Here is a 16,852-nt window from a genome sequence, read left to right as displayed (position 1 = left end):
CCTGCGTCCTGCATCCTGCGGCCCAGTGGGAATGGCCTCCTGCAGTCTCACAGGTGCTTGTGGCTGAGCTGGGGGTAGAGGCCAGGTCTGTCCACTGCTCACTCACAGGTGACTCATCCTCTGTGACTCATCAGGCCACATCTCAGCCTGGGGGTGGGGGTTCGGGGTCCATTGTGAATGATGTGGACAAAGTCAGGTACACAAAACATGGCCTCATCACAGAATGCCTAGTGAAGCGAAGGAATGACTCCGCCCCAGCGAGGTGTTCAGTGTCAGCCTGCTCCCTGAACACGTCACAGGAGGCTCCCAGCCCATAGTGAGCGTGGAAGGAATGAGGACAGGAATAAAACCTGGATCATCTGCCAAACTGACAATGGATGGGCTCCTGGGTAACTGAGACAAAGGCACAAGCGTGGTGGGGAAGGAGATGCTCGTTAAAACAGCTCACAGGGTTGGAAACAGATTTCTAACTCAAAGGCTCTCGATGGGAGAGAGGGTTGTAATTCCCAGCTCTTGAAAGGATCCACAGGAGAATTAAAATAAAAGCAATTACCGAAAGAGCAAATAATCTTTTTTTTTTTTTTTTGTCTTTTTAGGGAGGCACCTGCGGCATATGGAGGTTCCCAGCCTAGGGGTTGAATTGGAGCTACAGCTGCCAGCCTACACCGCAGCCACAGCAACACAGGATCCGAGCCACATCTGTGACCTCCACCATAGCTCACGGCAACGCCAGATCGTTAACCCACTGAGCGAGGCCAGGGATCGAACCTGCGTCCTCATGGATGCTAGTCGGGTTCCTAACCTTCTGAGCCATAATGGGAACTCCAAGAGCAAATGACTATTAAGTGCCATCTTCCCCAGAGGAATAAGAGACTCGAGCTCTTTTCACTGATGGCTGGAGTTCACCACATGGGAGATGGCTTAGACCCCATCACCTCTTAGAAATCATCCCTCAGGATACGTGCCTGTCCTGGGAAAGAGGCATCAACATGTCTAACTACCACCGACTGGGGGTCTATTCTAATGCCCTCTGCCGAGCCTTCCACCGTGATCAGGTGTCGGCCGGGCAGCTCCACTGGACCCCCGCCTTCTTGGACCTGCTGGTCTCCCTCTCGGGTTCCCAGACTGCAGCACAACCCAGAGGCTACATGTTCTGTGCCTGGAGCCCACACATTCGCTCCGGGGCCAGGAGGCATGGGCACTGTGCCCACAGTTCTTTAGCTAAAGGACTGTCCTTTCCGATTTCAGGCCTGGGGGCGGCAGGTGACTGAGTGGCAGGGGACCCAAGGCCCCAGCGAGCCCTTGCACCGGCAGCTCGGGGGCGGGGCGGGGCTGGTGAGGGGCAGCACTGGACACATTTTCAATCGGTGTTAAGAAGTGCAAGCATTTTCTCGTTCAAAGAAAAATCCAACAAATAATTTAAAAAGAAAAAAAAAAAAGAGGGAAAAGTAAAGAAAGAGTGACGGAATAAACAAAGAAAGCCCTTCAGCGGGGAAGAGTTTCTTTTCTGGAATAAGCTGCTTTTACTTTGTTTCTTTGGCTCTCACTCCATTGTTGGAGCCTGATCCTCAAAAGATACCCTAGAGGACTCCCGGAAGTCGGGGTGTCTCAGGTCCATGAGAAATTTGGTGGGAGTGAGAATATGAGTAGAACCTGCGGGAGAACAGAGGCCGGCTGACTGCTGGAACAAAGGTACGTTACAGGAACATGCCAACTTAGGCCCGCGTTTGATGCAGCCAATGAGGTGTGGGACAGTGAGCCGCACCCGCAGGCGCACGCGCGGTGCGAGCGCACGCGCACAGGGCCGCGAGGACGGCGAGCATGCACAGGGCGGGCGAGGCCATGCAGCCAATGAGGTGTGGGACAGCGAGCCACAGGCGCATGCGCGGTGCACGCGCCACGCACGCGCACAGGGCTGCAGGGACGGCGGCCATGCACAGGGCGGACGAAACCACATAGCGGACGTCAGCGGTCTGTTGGCACCAGGCTCCGCCACTGATCCACGCACAGGCGACCTTATCTGCCCGGTTCTCCACCTCCCAACCAGGGACCGCAGGTCGGGGGCCACGTGGAACAGGGGTTTGCACGGAAGCCTGGCGGAGACGGCTTCGGCCCGGGAAGGCTGTGTTTCAGGCAACACGTTCATGCGACACGTATGCAAGCGGGGAACACGGACAGCTCGGTCGCCGGGGTCTGGGTAGCCAAAAGGGGAAAAGCCCAGGGAGACATGGGGACCAGACAGGAGAAGCTTCAGGGAGTGGGGAGGGGCGGGGGGATGGGCGACCTCCCCACGGAATGGCGGCTTCTGGACGGCGGGGTGTGAAGACAGAGCCACGTCCATCTGGATACACCCAGGAGCGGCCACATGGACTGGTCCTCGCAATCTGCTCTCGGAGCGCCTGGGGAGCACTGTGACTTGTGCCAAAGTGGACATATAAAACTGACAAAATTTGTGTGTGTGTGTGTGTGTTTAGGGCCGCACCCGCGGCATATGGAAATTCCCAGGCTAAGGGTTGAATCAGAGCTGTAGCCGCCGGCCTACACCGCAGCCACAGCAACGCCGGATCCTTAACCCACTGAGTGAGGCCGGGAATCGGACCTGCATCCTCATGGATGCTAGTCAGATTCGTTTACACGGAGCCACAACGGGAACTTCCCAAAAACCTGACACATCTAATTGAGATAAGGGGCCAGGCCAGGGCCCAGCCGGAACAGCAGTGCTAATAGCTTCTTGCCAGTCAAGGTCAAGAGGCCACTTGGGTGGGGGCAACTCCATTCTGCTGAGGGCAAGATGGGACAAAAGGAAGGCTTTTCTCAGCTCAGCCTTCTTCTAGCCCCCAAATTGGGGGGGCTCCCAAAGCTCCCACAGGCACGAAAAAGGAGAAAAATATTCTCCTGCTGCCTTGAGTCAGCTCCTATGAAAGAAAGAGAGCTCCTCCAGCAGGAAATACCAGAAGGGGTATGACAGACTTAGACATGGCAGGAACTGGCTGGGGGGTGGGGTCGGGCGGGGGTCCTTTAGCAGAGCCCAGCAGTCAGGCCAATACATTTGGGGCAACATCTGCCTGCACGCCTCGTCTGTGCACCTCCAGCTGGCAGGTAACGGAGCCGTGACCATTTACCTTCTGTTCACTGAGATCTGGACATGAGGCCCGAGGCCAGAAAATGGACAAGGCCCCTTCGCAGGCTCGTTCAGGCTGTCAGTGGGAGCTCTTCACCCCATTTTGTTGGGTATGGAAATGGCAGGGGAGGCACTTTCCAGGGGACCCGCGTGGCAGTGGCAGAGCAGGAGGGGGAGCCTGGGTCTGTGGCCAGGCACTTTCCACCACAGGAGGCCGCGGCACGTCAAGAGACACAGCACAGACGTGAGGGGCGGAACCCCTCGTTCTGCAGCGTCCGCCGCCTACAAACATGTTGCCAGACCAAGTTTTTGCAGGGGCAACGGAGAGCCGGACACAGGATGGAACACCAAAGCGTGGAATGAAGTCCGAGTGCAGTGAAGCAGCCCCTTGCCCCCCAGAAAACATGCCCCACTCACCTATGAGCACTTCCCACTTTCCGTTGGCTTGGGTCACCTCGTAAGCGCAGCGCATCTCGTTCAGGCTCACGCCTCCCAGGATGAAGATGATGAGGCGGGGCCCACTGCGGTACTCCCCTGGGGCCTTATTCTTATGCCAGTGCCCATAGCGGGCGCTGGGGCAGGAGAAGGGGAGGGAGAGAGAAAGACATGAATTACGTGTATCTGCGTTCGCAGCCCTTAAACTTTGTACCTGCAGGACCTGTTCACACATCCGTTCTGTACACCCGTGACCAAGGCAGAAGAAGCAGGTGCTCAGCTAGTGCTGGCGGCACTGAACTGCAGTGCAAACCATCGAGTGCTGTGGCTTCAAGGAAGAGAATCCCTATGAGCGCCTGGGCTGTAAGCCTGTTATCCTCTGAGAAACACGGGGGTGACAGACAGGCTCAGCTGGGCTTTCAAGGTGGACGGTCCACAGCCTCACCCACTTAATGTTGGTCCAGGTGTCTCTCCCCGGACTGTACAGTTCTGGGCTTGTCTGGGACCCTCGGCTGGAGGGAGCAGTGACCACAGAGTCCAGGGCCTGTCTTCAGGCTGGCACACTGGTTCACTGCACACGCATGCACCGGGTGTCTCACGGGGCCAGGGCCTCCCCTGCACCGTGGAGCCGACCAGAGTGAGATACGGCCCTTGTCCATCAGGAGAGCCTGGCTTCACTGGGGGTGGGGGTGGCAAGGGGGGCGAGGAGGGCGAGAGAAGGAGGTGGGTCTGCGTTATGCTGCAATGGATGAGGAACTCAGTGCCCCTGGGGACAAACACAGGGGAGGGCCGTCTAGGGATGACTGGGCATCCCTGGGAAAGGCTTCCTGGAGGAGGCGACACCGAGCTGCCTCCTGAAAGGCAGGCATTCCAGTGATGGGACAGTTCCCCAGGTGCCCCCCTCTATCCCTGGCTTCCCTCCACGGGCCTCCCCTTGTTCCCAGAAACAATGAGAAATGAGTTGCTTTCCAGGTTAAGAAAATGGGGAAACCAAAAACAAAAATCAAGACAAAACGAGGAGAGCATGACTCCCCCAGAAGGTGGCATCTTTACCCTCCTTCCTGACTTACGACAGCATTAAAGTCACTTTCCAAATCTCAAAGGCACCAGGGGCCCATGTGGGCCAGCCCAAGGCTCTCACTGTCACTTTTTTGCCTGGGAAATCATGTTTGCCAGCGTCAGCCAGCCTGGCTGTGTACGGAGGATTTTGTAATTTTCTCCAATGTTGGTGATAAACACTTGGCCTCTGCTGGCATGGAGGGGGTGAGGGTGGGAGCCATGCAGGTGCCACGCAGGCCTGAATGTGACAACAGAAGGGGGCGTGGAGAGAGAAGACAGGTAGGCAAAGCATGAGCAGAGGGACAAAGCCTCGTGTCCTGAGGGGGGTTCTCCTGGAAACCTGGGCCACATAGACACGGGAGGCAGAAAAGAGAGTCTGGAGGAGAAACGATTGTGTTCAAATCCCAGGGACTGGCACGTGGGGGTGTGGCCTGCACAGCACAGCCGGAGAGGATGCTGTGAGTATGGATGAGTACGGTGCAGTGAGGAATGAGACAAAGAGCTTGCAAAACTGCACACACACAGCATCACGGGCGGCCAAGAAAACACAGGGGCTGGAGACCCCAGAGGTGGAAGCGTGGATTGCTGGTCTGCTCACATTCCTGAGCAGAGAGACATCTGAGCATCCACCCGGCACGTGGCAGAAACCCAATCAACCCAAGGCCTCCACCCTTCCATCAGCTACGTGCCCATCAGGAATGAAGCTGAGAAAGGGGGCTCTAGGCAGATGGTGTATTTATCCCTTTGTTTTTTTTTAAATTATAGTTTGAGGGAGTTCCTGTCATGGCGCAGTGGAAACGAATCTGGCGAGGAACCATGAGGTTGTGGGTTTGACCCCGGCCTTGCTCAGTGGGTTAAGGATCTGGTGTTGCCGTGAGGTGTAGGTCCTAGATGTGGCTCGGATCTGGCGTTGCTGTGACTCTGGCATAGGGCAGAGGCTACAGCTCTGATCCGATCCCTAGCCTGGGAACCTCCATATGCTGTGGGTGCGGCCCTAAAAAAGATAAAAAATAAAAAAAATAAATGATAGTTGATTTACAATGTTGTGCCAATTCTGCTATACAGAAAAGTGACTCGGTCATACATATATATAATACATTTTTTCTTTTTTTGGTCTTTTTGCCCTTTTTTTTTTTTTTTTTGTCTTTTTGTTGTTGTTGTTGTTGCTATTTCTTGGGCCGCTCCTGCGGCATATGGAGGTTCCCAGGCTAGGGGTCCAATCGGAGCTGTAGCTGCCAGCCTATGCCAGAGCCACAGCAACGCGGGATCCGAGCCGCGTCTGCAACCTACACCACAGCTCACGGCAACGCCGGATCGTTAGCCCACTGAGCAAGGGCAGGGACCGAACCTGCAACCTCATGGTTCCTAGTCGGATTCGTTAACCACTGCGCCATGACAGGAACTCCCTTTTTGCCTTTTCTAGGGCTGCTCCCTCGGCATATGGAGGTTCTCAGGCTAAGGGTACAATCAGAGCTGTAGCTGCCGGTCTACACCACAGCCACAGCAACACGGGATCTGAGCCACGTCTGCGACCTATACCACAGCTCACAACAACGCCGGATCGTTAACCCACTGAGCGAGGCCAGGGATCGAACCTGCAACCTCATGGTTCCTAGTCGGATTCGTTAACCACTGCACCACGACGGGAACTCCTACATTCTTTAATATCATTTTCCCTCGTGGTCTATCCCGGGAGCTTGGGATAGTTCCCTGTGCTGCACAGCAGGACCCCGGCGTTTATCCATTCTAAATGTGATAGTTAGCATCTATGAACACCAATTTCCCAGTCCATCTCTCTCCCTCCCCCTTCCTCCTTGGCAACCACAGTTCTGTTCTCTGTATTCACGCCTTTCTTAATTAATCACTAAAATTAATGAATAATGAAACGTGACGACAGACTCTACCAAGAGCCCACTACCTGCTAGGCTTGGTTCTGGGCACTGTGGATGAAAACAGACACAAATCCCTGCCCTCAGGAGGGAGGAGACTGACAGTAAATACTTAGGATACTAAGTAAAATACTTGGGATACTAAGCAGTGGTGTCACCCATGGAGGAAAAGAAAGCAGGGAACGGAGACAGGAAGGGGTGGGGGGCTGTGATTTTTTTCATTATTTTCTGTAGCAGAGATAAATCCACACATCATGTAATTCACTCATTTAAACCGTACAATTCAGTGGTGCTCAGTGTAGTCACAGAATCATTAGCCATCAGCAAAGGCAATCCTAGACCACGTTCATCAGCCCCCAAAAGAAACTCTGTACCTGTTAGCGGTCCTCACCGTTCCCTAACCCTCACCCCCACCCCCAGTTCCTGGCAACCGCGAATCTTCTATCTCTACAGACTTGCCCACTCTGGACATTTCATATACATGGGATCATAGAATAGGTGGGTTTTAGTGACTGGCTTCTTTCATTGGTCTATTTTTTTTTTTTTTTTTTTTTTTTTTTTTGCTTTTTAGGGCCACACCTGAGGCATATGGAGGTTCCCAGGCTAGGGGTCTAGTTAGAGCTACAGCTGCCAGCCTATACCACAGCCACGGCAATGCCAGATCTGAGCCGCATCTGCAACCTACACCACAGCTCATGGCAATGCCGGATCCTTAACCTACTGCGCAAGGCCGGGGATTGAACCCGCAGCCTCATGGTTCCTAGTCAGATTCATTTCCACTGTGCCACAACGGGAACTCCTGGTCTAATATTTTTAAAGTCCATCGCTGTTGTAGCACAAATCAGTATTTCGTGCCTCATTTTGGCTGAATAATATTCCATTGTATGAATATACCTTTTTTTTTTTTTTTTTTTTTTTTTTTGCTTTAGAGCCACACCTGTGGTCTATGTAAGATCCCAGGCTAGGGGTTGAATTGGAACTGCAGCTGCTGGCCACAGCCACAGCCACAGCCACGCAGGATCTGCGCCGTATCTGCCACCGACACTGCAGCTCAGGGCAACACCAGATCCTAAACCCACTGAGCAAGGCCAGGGGTTGAACCCCGCATCCTCATAGATACTCGTCAAGTTCGTAACCACTGTGCCACAACGGGAACTCCTGGTCATTTCTCCTTTTGAGCTATTATGAATCATGCTGCCAGGGACACTGGTGTACTGTAACTTTAGCGTTTTGTTTTTGTGTACTTTTATTTATTTATTTATTTATTTATTTTATTTATTTGCCTTTTTGCCCTTTCTAGGGCCACCTCCCACAGCATATGGAGGTTCCCAGGGTAGGGGTCTAATCGGACGCGAGCCGATTAGCAACGTGGGACACGAGCCGTGTCTGCGACCTACACCACAGCTCAAGGCAACACCGGATCCTTAACCCACTGAGCAAGGCCAGGGATGGAACCCACAACCTCATGATTCCCAGTCGAATTCATTAACCACTGCACCATGATGGGAACTGCAGTGTACTGTACTTTTTTTAACACAGGGTGGTTGGGGAAGATGGGAGAAGGTAACAATCGATTAGAGACTTGGAGGAGGTCAGAGGTAAGCCACGCAGACACATCTGGGGACAGGTCATTTCTGGCAGAGGGGAAAGCAAGTGCAAAGGTCCTGAGGCAGAAGGAAGCCCGGTGGTCGGGGAAAGAGCAAGGAGGCTGGTGGGGCAGAAGCAGGTGAGAAGAGGGAGGCGTGAGGAGGAGTCGGGGAGACCTGGAAGCCGGCGCGCGCGGGGGGGGGGGGGGTGCCTCACGAGCCACTGCAAGGACTCAGCCTGCACCCTGCCTGTGATGAGAAGCAGGGCAGGGTTCTGGCGGATCCGGCGGCATCACAGCAGGACCACGGTGTAGCCGCCATCCAACCAGACAGGGTCCCGCTTGCTCGCCTGCGTGCTCAGAGACGCTCACTCACCTGACGGCCGTGGTGCTGAAGGAGGCCGAGGAGCGGGTGGAGATGTAAGGATAGTGCTTGGTATCCAGTTTGTCTTCAATCGTGTCCTGGAAGGAAGAGAGCCAGCGGTGAGACTCGCCATCGGCTGGAACAAGGCTGACGGAACCAAGATAAGACAATTCGAAGACAAGGCACTGAGCCAACGCCATGGCCAGGTCTGTCACAACCAGAGCCTGCCCACGGCTGGGTGTTTCATGCCCAGCTCAGGGCGGACCTGATGCTCCGTAACCGACAGATACAATATCATAAAGTTTGTAGGTCTGCTCTTCACTTTCTTTCTTTTTTTTTTCAACCAACTTTAGTTTTTCTTGCTTCTCTTCCAACTTATTCTTTTCTCTCTCCTCTTTTAGATGCCACGGGAGGTTAAGAAATGTCGCATTCTGTCCAATGAACTCCTAACACTTGCCATGCGTCCTGCGCAGCCTTGGCACAGGCAGTCTCTCAAGCAAGAGAAGGCCTGACGCCCTGGGTTGTCCAAGGGCCCGATTATCTGGGAGGTGGATCCAGCCACCCACTGCCCGCTGCTGAGAAGTCTATACTCCTCGCAGCTCCTGTGCGGAGCCCACACGTGTCTCTCTGGGGGGCTGGGAAGGAGGGGGAGGAAAAGGGAGCAGAGAACAAAAGAGGGAATGAGACAGAGGGTTTATTCTGCCGAGCAAGGAAACGTAACTGTTCTCTAGATGTCTCATGGTCACCCATCCTTTGGCTTTGTGGGTTTTAAAAATAGGAAGATGACTCACTATGTATTTTTAAAATGTGCTTATTTTAATGTACAACTCAGTGGGAACACCTGGACTGCTATGAATTAACAAAGGGATCCTGGGCAAGTCCCTTCATTCTCTGGACCCCAGGCTGGGCCACCTGTCAAGGGCAGGAGTTGGGCAGACCGTCTCCAAGTCCCATCCAGAGCTGCAGTGGGTCAGGGTTTACTTGACTTTGGGCTACAGGTGGGGGTGAAGGGAGGGACGCCCTTGGACTAGCTGATGGTCACAGATACGAAACACCTGCCGTGTGCAAGGCATGGTGCCAAAGGACACGTCAGGGGTGGGCACAGGCCCAAGGTCTAAAAAGATGACCCAGGAGTTCCTGCTGTGGCTCAGCAATAACGAACCCAACTAGTATCCATGAGGACATGGGTTTGATCCCTGGCCTCGCTCAGTGGGTTAAGGATCCAGCATTGCCATGAGCTGTAGTGTAGGTCGCATCTGTGGCTCAGATCCTGCATTGCTGAGGCTGGGGTATAGGCTGGTGGCTACAGCTCCGATTGGACTCCTAGCCTGGGAACTTCCATATGCCGTGGGTGCAGTCCTACAAAGATTAAAAAAAAAAAAAAAAGATGACCCAACACGGCAAGCAGCACACACGCCTGGAAAGAGCACCCCTGACCCTCCTGGCAGGAGTCAGGGAGGTCTCTGTGGTGCTGGGCATCCAGACGGGTAGGTCAGGGTACAGGGATGGGGAGACTGGAGGGGACTTTGCAGAAAGGCAGGATTCAAGAAGCGGAGCGCAGAGGGCACACTCCAGGCAAGGGGTGGGATGGAAGAGAAATGTGCCCGGAGGGTCTCTGGTTGATGCAGGGCTGAGGGAGCGGAGCGGTGGGAGAGGAGTGCGGGCTGCGGTCCCTTTCCGGAGGCCCTCCCACCCCGCGGCACCCTCAGTGTGGAGCCTGCGACCCTTCTGACCTCCAGATGCTGGGATGTGTCTGGTACCATCGAGGGGCCATCGAGGGGCCTCAACCATGGGGGTAAATCCCGTGGATCCCAGGGATTTGCATCGGGCGGTGTCCTGGGACTGCTCGTCACCAACCTTCCCAGGCCTGGAGGCAGATCCCCCAGGAGAGAAAACCGCCACCCAAGGGTAGGTGAGGCTGAAGCCTCTGGGCCTGCAGAGCAAGCCCGGGCCTGGCTGCCCTCGCACCCTTGCGCCCTCGCCCCGGCCCGCACTGACCTCCATGATGTCTTTGATGATCGGGGTCCATCGTGACAGCTGGTAGGTCTGCTCGCTGATGCGCTCCTTCCGCTCCGGTTTGCTCCTGCGACGCAGCGTGGACTGAAGGCAAGCCCACGAGAGCAGACTGAGCCGGGGTCCGGGCCTGTGGGACCTCACGGGCCCTCCCCACTCCCCCCCCCCCCGACCCCGGCATCCCCGCGGGGAGCCGGCACTGGCAAAGCCTGAAGAGGGGAGGTTTTCCGGGAAAAGCCCAGAACATGCCCCCCGGACGCCAGCCCGAGAACCTGGAGCAAACGTGGTTCTTTAAAGCCATGAAAAATGGCAAACGTGGGTCAAACACCTTAAGTGCTATTTTTACCAATCCAGGGAGTTAAATAAACAAAACAGTTTGCTGTCGATGACAGGAGACGATACTGCTTGGGTTCGACTTATCGCTTGGTCTTGCTGCAACAGCATGGGCTGCACTGAATGGATCATGGCCATTCTCGTTCGGCCCCTTTGTGATCAAGGGTCTGAAAACACCAAACCAGACCCCATCACAGGTCTCTGGTCTGATGGCTCTGGAATAAAGCTTTCAATTCTAAGATTCCAGGAGTGCACCTACAACCCTGCTTTCCCAGCACTGAGGCGTCAACCGACTCCCTGCACGAAGCGGGGTTCCCACGGCGAGGTTCCCAGGGGAGGGCTCTCCAGGGTCCTGGAGCCCCCGCCTCTTCCAGAGCCCACACCTACCCTGACTCAGTCCCGAGTCAGCGCTGAGCAGCAGACTCAGGTGGCAAGACGGCCTGATGCCAAGCTTTGTATTCTCACCCTCAAGGGAGACACCTAGCCTAAGTGTCCCACGGCAGAGCCAGAGGACTCAAGATTTGGAGGATGGAGCCAGCATGATGCCAACTTGGGGATGGTTCACAGACATGGCTCAGCTTAGGGACGCTGTGACCCCTCGATGTGGCTGCCTGGGTTCTTGGCTACACCACTATTTAATCTACCCTCTACTTCTGCATTCCTCTGATTTTATGTTTTTTCTTTCTTGAAGCCGGGTGTATCATTAAGCGCTTTAAGTCCGGGGAGAAGAGACGAGACCCGCTGCCTCCCCTCTGCCCCCCGGCCGCGGGCAAGGCTGGCACTCACGTCGGTGACGATGGGCACCCCGAGGTGCGCCATGTTGGTGATGATTTCGCTGTCCTCTGGTGGGATCTGGGCGTGCTGGATCAGCTTGTTCAGATTCTCCTCCGTGATGCCTGAGAACAAAACCCCGATCACCACACCCGCCACTGAGCCACCCACACCCAGGGGCAGAGCCACCTTCGAGGGGGCACCGTGCCCCTTCTGCCTCCTTGGGGTTAGTGGGAACTCATCTGTACATCAGCTTTACTGCACCAGATCAGGCCAATTCCGCTCTGGCCACTGTGTCCCTGGACTATGACCATCAGCTACGGCCCCGCATGGGCTGTATTTCCACAGTCTCCTGCTTCCCAGCCATCCCCCCACCCTTGGCCCGTATCACAGACAACTTGGACAAAGAAGTCTCTGTGTCCAGCCATAGCAACGCAGGACCCGAGCCACGTCTGCGACCTACACCACAGCGCATGGCAACGCCGGGTCCTTAACCCACCTGAGCGACGCCAAGGATCGAACCTGCATCCTCATGGATGCTACTCAGGTTCATTAACCACTGAGCCACGACAAGAACTCCTCTGAGTCCATCTTTTGCACCATGGATACTTATGAACCCTAAAGGTCAACTATATGTGAGTAAAATATGCTATGTAAAGGCGCAGATTATAGCTGGAGGCAAGTTAAAAGTATCTGGCAGAAATGCTCTAATAAGCTGGCTGTAAAGCCAAAGGACTCCCCACTGTCCCCGCCCTGTCCTCTTCTAACTGTCTCGTCCCTCTGATCAGTTCCAGAAGCATGGGCGGGGCGGAGGGTGGTGGAGGACACTCGGCCTCCAGCTGCAAGTGATCTGCCCGCATTACACTTCCTCAGGCGTGAAGAGCCCCTTGGATCTTTGTCTTCAACACCCCTTTCCTTCCCTTTTCTTTGTCTTTTATTTTATTTTTTATTGTTTGTCTTTTTCTAGGGCTGCACCTGCGGCATATGGAGATTCCCAGGCTAGGGGTCTAATCGGAGCTGTAGCCACCAGCCTACACCACAGCCACAGCAATGCGGGATCCAAGCAGCGTCTACGACCTACATCATAGCTCATGGCAATGCTGGATCCTTAACCCACTGAGCAAGGCCAGGGATCGAACCTGCAACCTCATGGTTCCTAGTCGGATTCGTTAACCACTGAGCCACGACGGGAACTGAGCGTTTTGTCTTTTAAACTGTTTTCCGCTCTGCTCTCTCTCTCTCTCTCTCTCTCTTTCCCAGCTGCCTCATTTCCCCCAAGAAGGTCTGGGCCCTCCTCTACTCCCCCCTTCCTACCGTTCTTCAAAAAGATGTAGAGAAGGATGATGCGGATCTTGTCGTAAGTGCTGACATTGGCATCCAGCAGAATGGGGACGATGGCTCTCATGGGGTCCTTGATCTTCTCCCCTTCGGCATCCGTGCCCATGGCCAGGTCCTGCAGAAGACATACCACGTTGGCTCTGTTTCTGCCACAGTCTGCATAGACGGGAACTGTTACAACACCGGTTGTGCAAAGATGTCTGGGATTTGTAGCGTGGGTGACGAAGGTTCCAAACGGGTACTCGTGCTCCCATAAAGCGCTGTGATGAGCACTGCTGTAATCGGTGACGGTGTCTATGGCCGTAGCAAGAGCCTGGGTTTCGCTTTCCAAAGCCAGAAAGCGCCCTTCTTCACCATCTTTTGTAGGCTGTTCCGTGCAGGTGCGTGCACCTGTGCCAAGGCCTCAGGGAAAGCCTCGATCCTGGTCTGTCCTCGAGAGGTATGAAGCCCGGCAGAGGGATCAGGGCTTCAGGGGATGCACTTCCCACACCTGAGAAGCCTTGATAGTTTAAGGAGCCTCTGCCTGGCTGGACTCTCTGGGCTCCACTCCCCCTGGCATTGAAGGCCAGGCTTGCGGAGCCTCTACTACTCCAGGTTCTTAACTTCTGTTTTTTATCTCCCAAGCACTTTTAGGGAGAAGAGCAAAGAACAAGGGCTCCTGAACCTGCGAATACCACTGAGGACGATGGAGGAAGGGACGGGGGCTGACAACAGAATGGAGGATAAAGAGTGAAGTTAGCACGGCCTAGGGCCCCCCTGCTCCCACTCGGGTAAGAAGCAGATACAGCCTCGATGGCCCAAGGAAGCAGCGCATCAGTCTCAGCAAATCAAAAACCATCTGGTCTGGAGTTCCCATCGTGGTGCAGTGGAAATGGACCCGACTAGGAACCATGAGGTTGCGGGTTCGATCCCTGGCCTTGCTTAGTGGGTTAAGGATCTGGCGTTGCCATGAGCTGTGGTGTAGGTCCCAGATGTGGCTCGGATCTGGCGTTGCTGTGGCTGTGGTGTAGGCTGGCGGCAATAGCTCCCATTAGACCCCTAGCCTGGGAACCTCCATATGCCTCAGGTGCGGCCCTAAAAAGACAAAAGACCAAAAAAAAAAAAAAAAAAAAAAACCAAAAAAACCACACCATCTGGTCTTATTCTGAACGTGGTTGCAACTTGCTCCAGAGCTCTTACAGAGGTCACCAGAAGGTTCCCCCTTTCCTCTCAAGATCCCAGGGGTCCGTCATAAGTATGATCTCGAGTTCTGGTTTCTGCCCAGCCCGGGTCAGAGTAAGGCAGGGCCCCTCCCGAAGGCCCTGTCACCCTCAGGGACGCCTCAGTCGCCATGTGTCCAGCAGGGCCTGAGTCTGATATTAATTCCCTCAAGGTCAACTGTAATGTGACCAGTTCAGCAAATACCACCGAGCACTTCTGAAAAAATATAAACTTCTGGATGAATCCCGACGGCATCTGCACGGATCTAGGGATAACCTGCTTTCTGGACAGTCAAGTACTTTTGGAGAGGACATCTCTGTGTTTGCAAAGATCACCCACGAACGTGACGGATGCCAGCAGGGCTACTTCCCTGGAGGAGAGAGTCCATGAAATCACGGCTGGTCTTACAAACCTAAGCTGAGCCTGTCACAGCAAACCAGGAGATTTCAATCTTAGCCTCACACTGAGAACTCGGGTTGTTTTTTTCCGTAAAAATGGACTTTAATTTAGAATCATTAATTTAATTCCCTTTCCTTAGACGCAGATCCTTAAAAAAAAAAAAAAAACCACCCCCGAAACCCAAGGAGATTTCTTGTGATACAGTGGGTTAAGGATCCAGTGTGGTTACTGCAGCAGCCCAGGTCACTGCTGTGGTCCGGACTCAGTCTCTGACCTGGAACTTCCACAAGCCGCAGGGGCAGCCAAAAACAAAAAGAAGAAGAAGAAGACAACCCTAGTTGATTCATATCATCACGCACGAGGAACGGAGTGTCAGGACGAGTGACTCCACACAATGCTCCTGCGAAACGCGGCGGCGGTGTTATTTCCCTTCGCAGACGAGGAAAATAAACCAGAGAGAAACAAGCACATCAAACAAATCAGTGACAGAGACAGCACGCTGATCCTAGCTGTGAGCAGGGTGACTGTGGGCAAATTTCTTTTTCTTTTTTTTTTTTCTTTTGCTTTTTTAGGGCCACACCTGTGGCATATGGAGGTTCCCAGGCTAAGGGTCAAATCAGAGCTGCAGCTGCCAGCCTACACCACAGCCACAGCAATGCCAGATCCGAGCCACGTCTGCGACCCACACCACAGCTCACGGCAGCGATGGACCCTTAACCCCCTGAGCAAGGCCAGGGATCGAACCTGCAACCTCATGGTTCCTAGTCAGATTTGTTTCTTTAGCACCATGATGGGAACTCCCTGTGGTCGAATTTCTGACTTCTGACTGCACTACTCTTTTTCAGGCTCTTTCTCCAAAGCTGGTGTGGCCACGGCAGGAGGAAAAGACACTCCAGATATAACGTTCAGCCAGCCCTGCCAACAGAGGGCTCAGGCTCCATCTCGCTCTCTTCTGCCCTTCCAGGAAGCCTCCGGAAAGTCAGACATGCAAAACCCAAACGGCACAGCATTCAGACCCATCTGGTCCCTACCATTGGGAGCGGAACGGCACCGGCTCCAGGGAGGTGAGACCACACGAGCTAGTGGGCTTTCCCATTTCCATTTCCTAAGATTCTGCAGGAGGTTCAAGGTCAGATGTTAACATTCTGCAAATACATGGGCCCAGGAGAAAGGGAAGGAAAGGCCCTACCTGTTCCACCCGGCAGAGTTTATCCACGGTGCCTTGGTAGTGCTTCATGCAGTCCTCTGCCAGGTGCAGGTGGGTCGAATACTAGGACAAAGCAGAGAGCGTGTGGTCAAGGAATCACGCGCTGATTCGTGCAGCATCAACGGAGCACTTGCTGTGTATAAACACGGCCCTGGGCACCAGAGCCATCTCCAGCCTCATAAAGGACAGAAACCACACGTGCAAGCCGGTTCGCAGACACCGCCAGACAGAACTGTGCGCGTCGGGGAGAGGGACAGACCACCTTCTGGAAGAGCCAAGAGGAAGGAGAATTCCGATGTGGGGGTGGGGGCAGGGGGTGGCACGATGGTTTCACAGATTTTCTGATACTCCTCCCTCCAGGAGGTGGCGCTCAATCCCGCCTCCTTGCTGTGGGCTGGAGGCTCCTAGGGAATCCTGTGCAGGGAGAGCTGTGTGACTCCCAGGTCAGCGTGGCTTCCTCCCAGCGCTCTCTCAGGCCCGTGGGGTTGGGCAATTGGAAGGATACAGAGAACAAAAGAGGAGGAGGAGAAAAGAAAGTCATTGGAACTAAGCTCTCCATCCCAATCTTATATTTTTTTCTCCTAAAAATTGCAGAGGACTAAAACCCTGCGGATTTCCACGAATCACTGAGTGTAGGGGGGCTTTGAGGAGCCTTTGGGCAGCTGTTTATACTCCTGATCTGAACGGGTCATGGTGGATGGTCATACCTTGCTGAGCTCCTTCTGGTACTGGGGCATTTTCTTCAGCATCTGGGACAGGTCCCGCATGGTGGTCTAGAGGGAAAGAAGAGCCTGTGGTCTCATCTTGGCATGAGAACTAAGAGCCTGTGCAGGGAGCGGGGCGGGGGGCACAGGTGCAGCCCAGGACGACAGGCAACTGGGGACCTCCTGAGTACAGGCTCTCTAACCCCCCAAAGGCATCTGTTAAACACAGGATCACGTGTCTAGAGCTTCTGGTCTCTGGCTCAAACAAATTATTGATCCAAATACTCTGTCTCCTAGGTGGGGATGTGACCTCTGAAGTCTGGTATGTTCTATTTCTTGCCCTAGAGAGTTGCTGAGAGTATAATTCTTGCCCCAGAAAGAAGCGTTTTCCCCTCTCGATACTGCTTTTCCGCACATGCAGCTCAAGCTGTCTT

General features: G+C 54.2%; 1 protein-coding gene across 3 annotated transcripts in view; it reads right to left on the bottom strand.

Moving 5' to 3' along the window:
• The window catches only part of STXBP1 (syntaxin binding protein 1), a 775,650-nt gene that overhangs the window by 692,414 nt on the left and 66,384 nt on the right, over positions 1-16,852 (bottom strand). Inside the window, exons 12-19 of one of the 3 annotated variants that reach the window (XM_005660443.4) lie at positions 16,422-16,487; positions 15,697-15,777; positions 12,885-13,023; positions 11,586-11,695; positions 10,452-10,553; positions 8,466-8,551; positions 3,539-3,693; positions 1,528-1,653 (exon numbers count right to left, since the gene is read on the bottom strand). In XM_005660443.4, the coding sequence (XP_005660500.2) occupies positions 1,544-1,653; positions 3,539-3,693; positions 8,466-8,551; positions 10,452-10,553; positions 11,586-11,695; positions 12,885-13,023; positions 15,697-15,777; positions 16,422-16,487 (849 nt within the window). In that variant the 3' untranslated portion in view covers positions 1,528-1,543. Of the gene's footprint in view, positions 1-1,527; positions 1,654-3,538; positions 3,694-7,129; positions 8,552-10,451; positions 10,554-11,585; positions 11,696-12,884; positions 13,024-15,696; positions 15,778-16,421; positions 16,488-16,852 lie in introns of all 3 variants that reach the window. The other 2 variants (XM_003122169.7, XR_014828440.1) reach the window with 2 other exon arrangements.

Source organism: Sus scrofa, chromosome 1 (genome assembly GCF_054392235.1).
Source record: "Sus scrofa isolate SSC_HxYL_T2T_F1_AM1 chromosome 1, Sscrofa_HxYL_maternal_Yorkshire_Landrace_v2.0, whole genome shotgun sequence".
Lineage (NCBI taxonomy): Eukaryota > Metazoa > Chordata > Mammalia > Artiodactyla > Suidae > Sus > Sus scrofa.
This window is presented reverse-complemented; position numbering and strand designations above follow the sequence as displayed.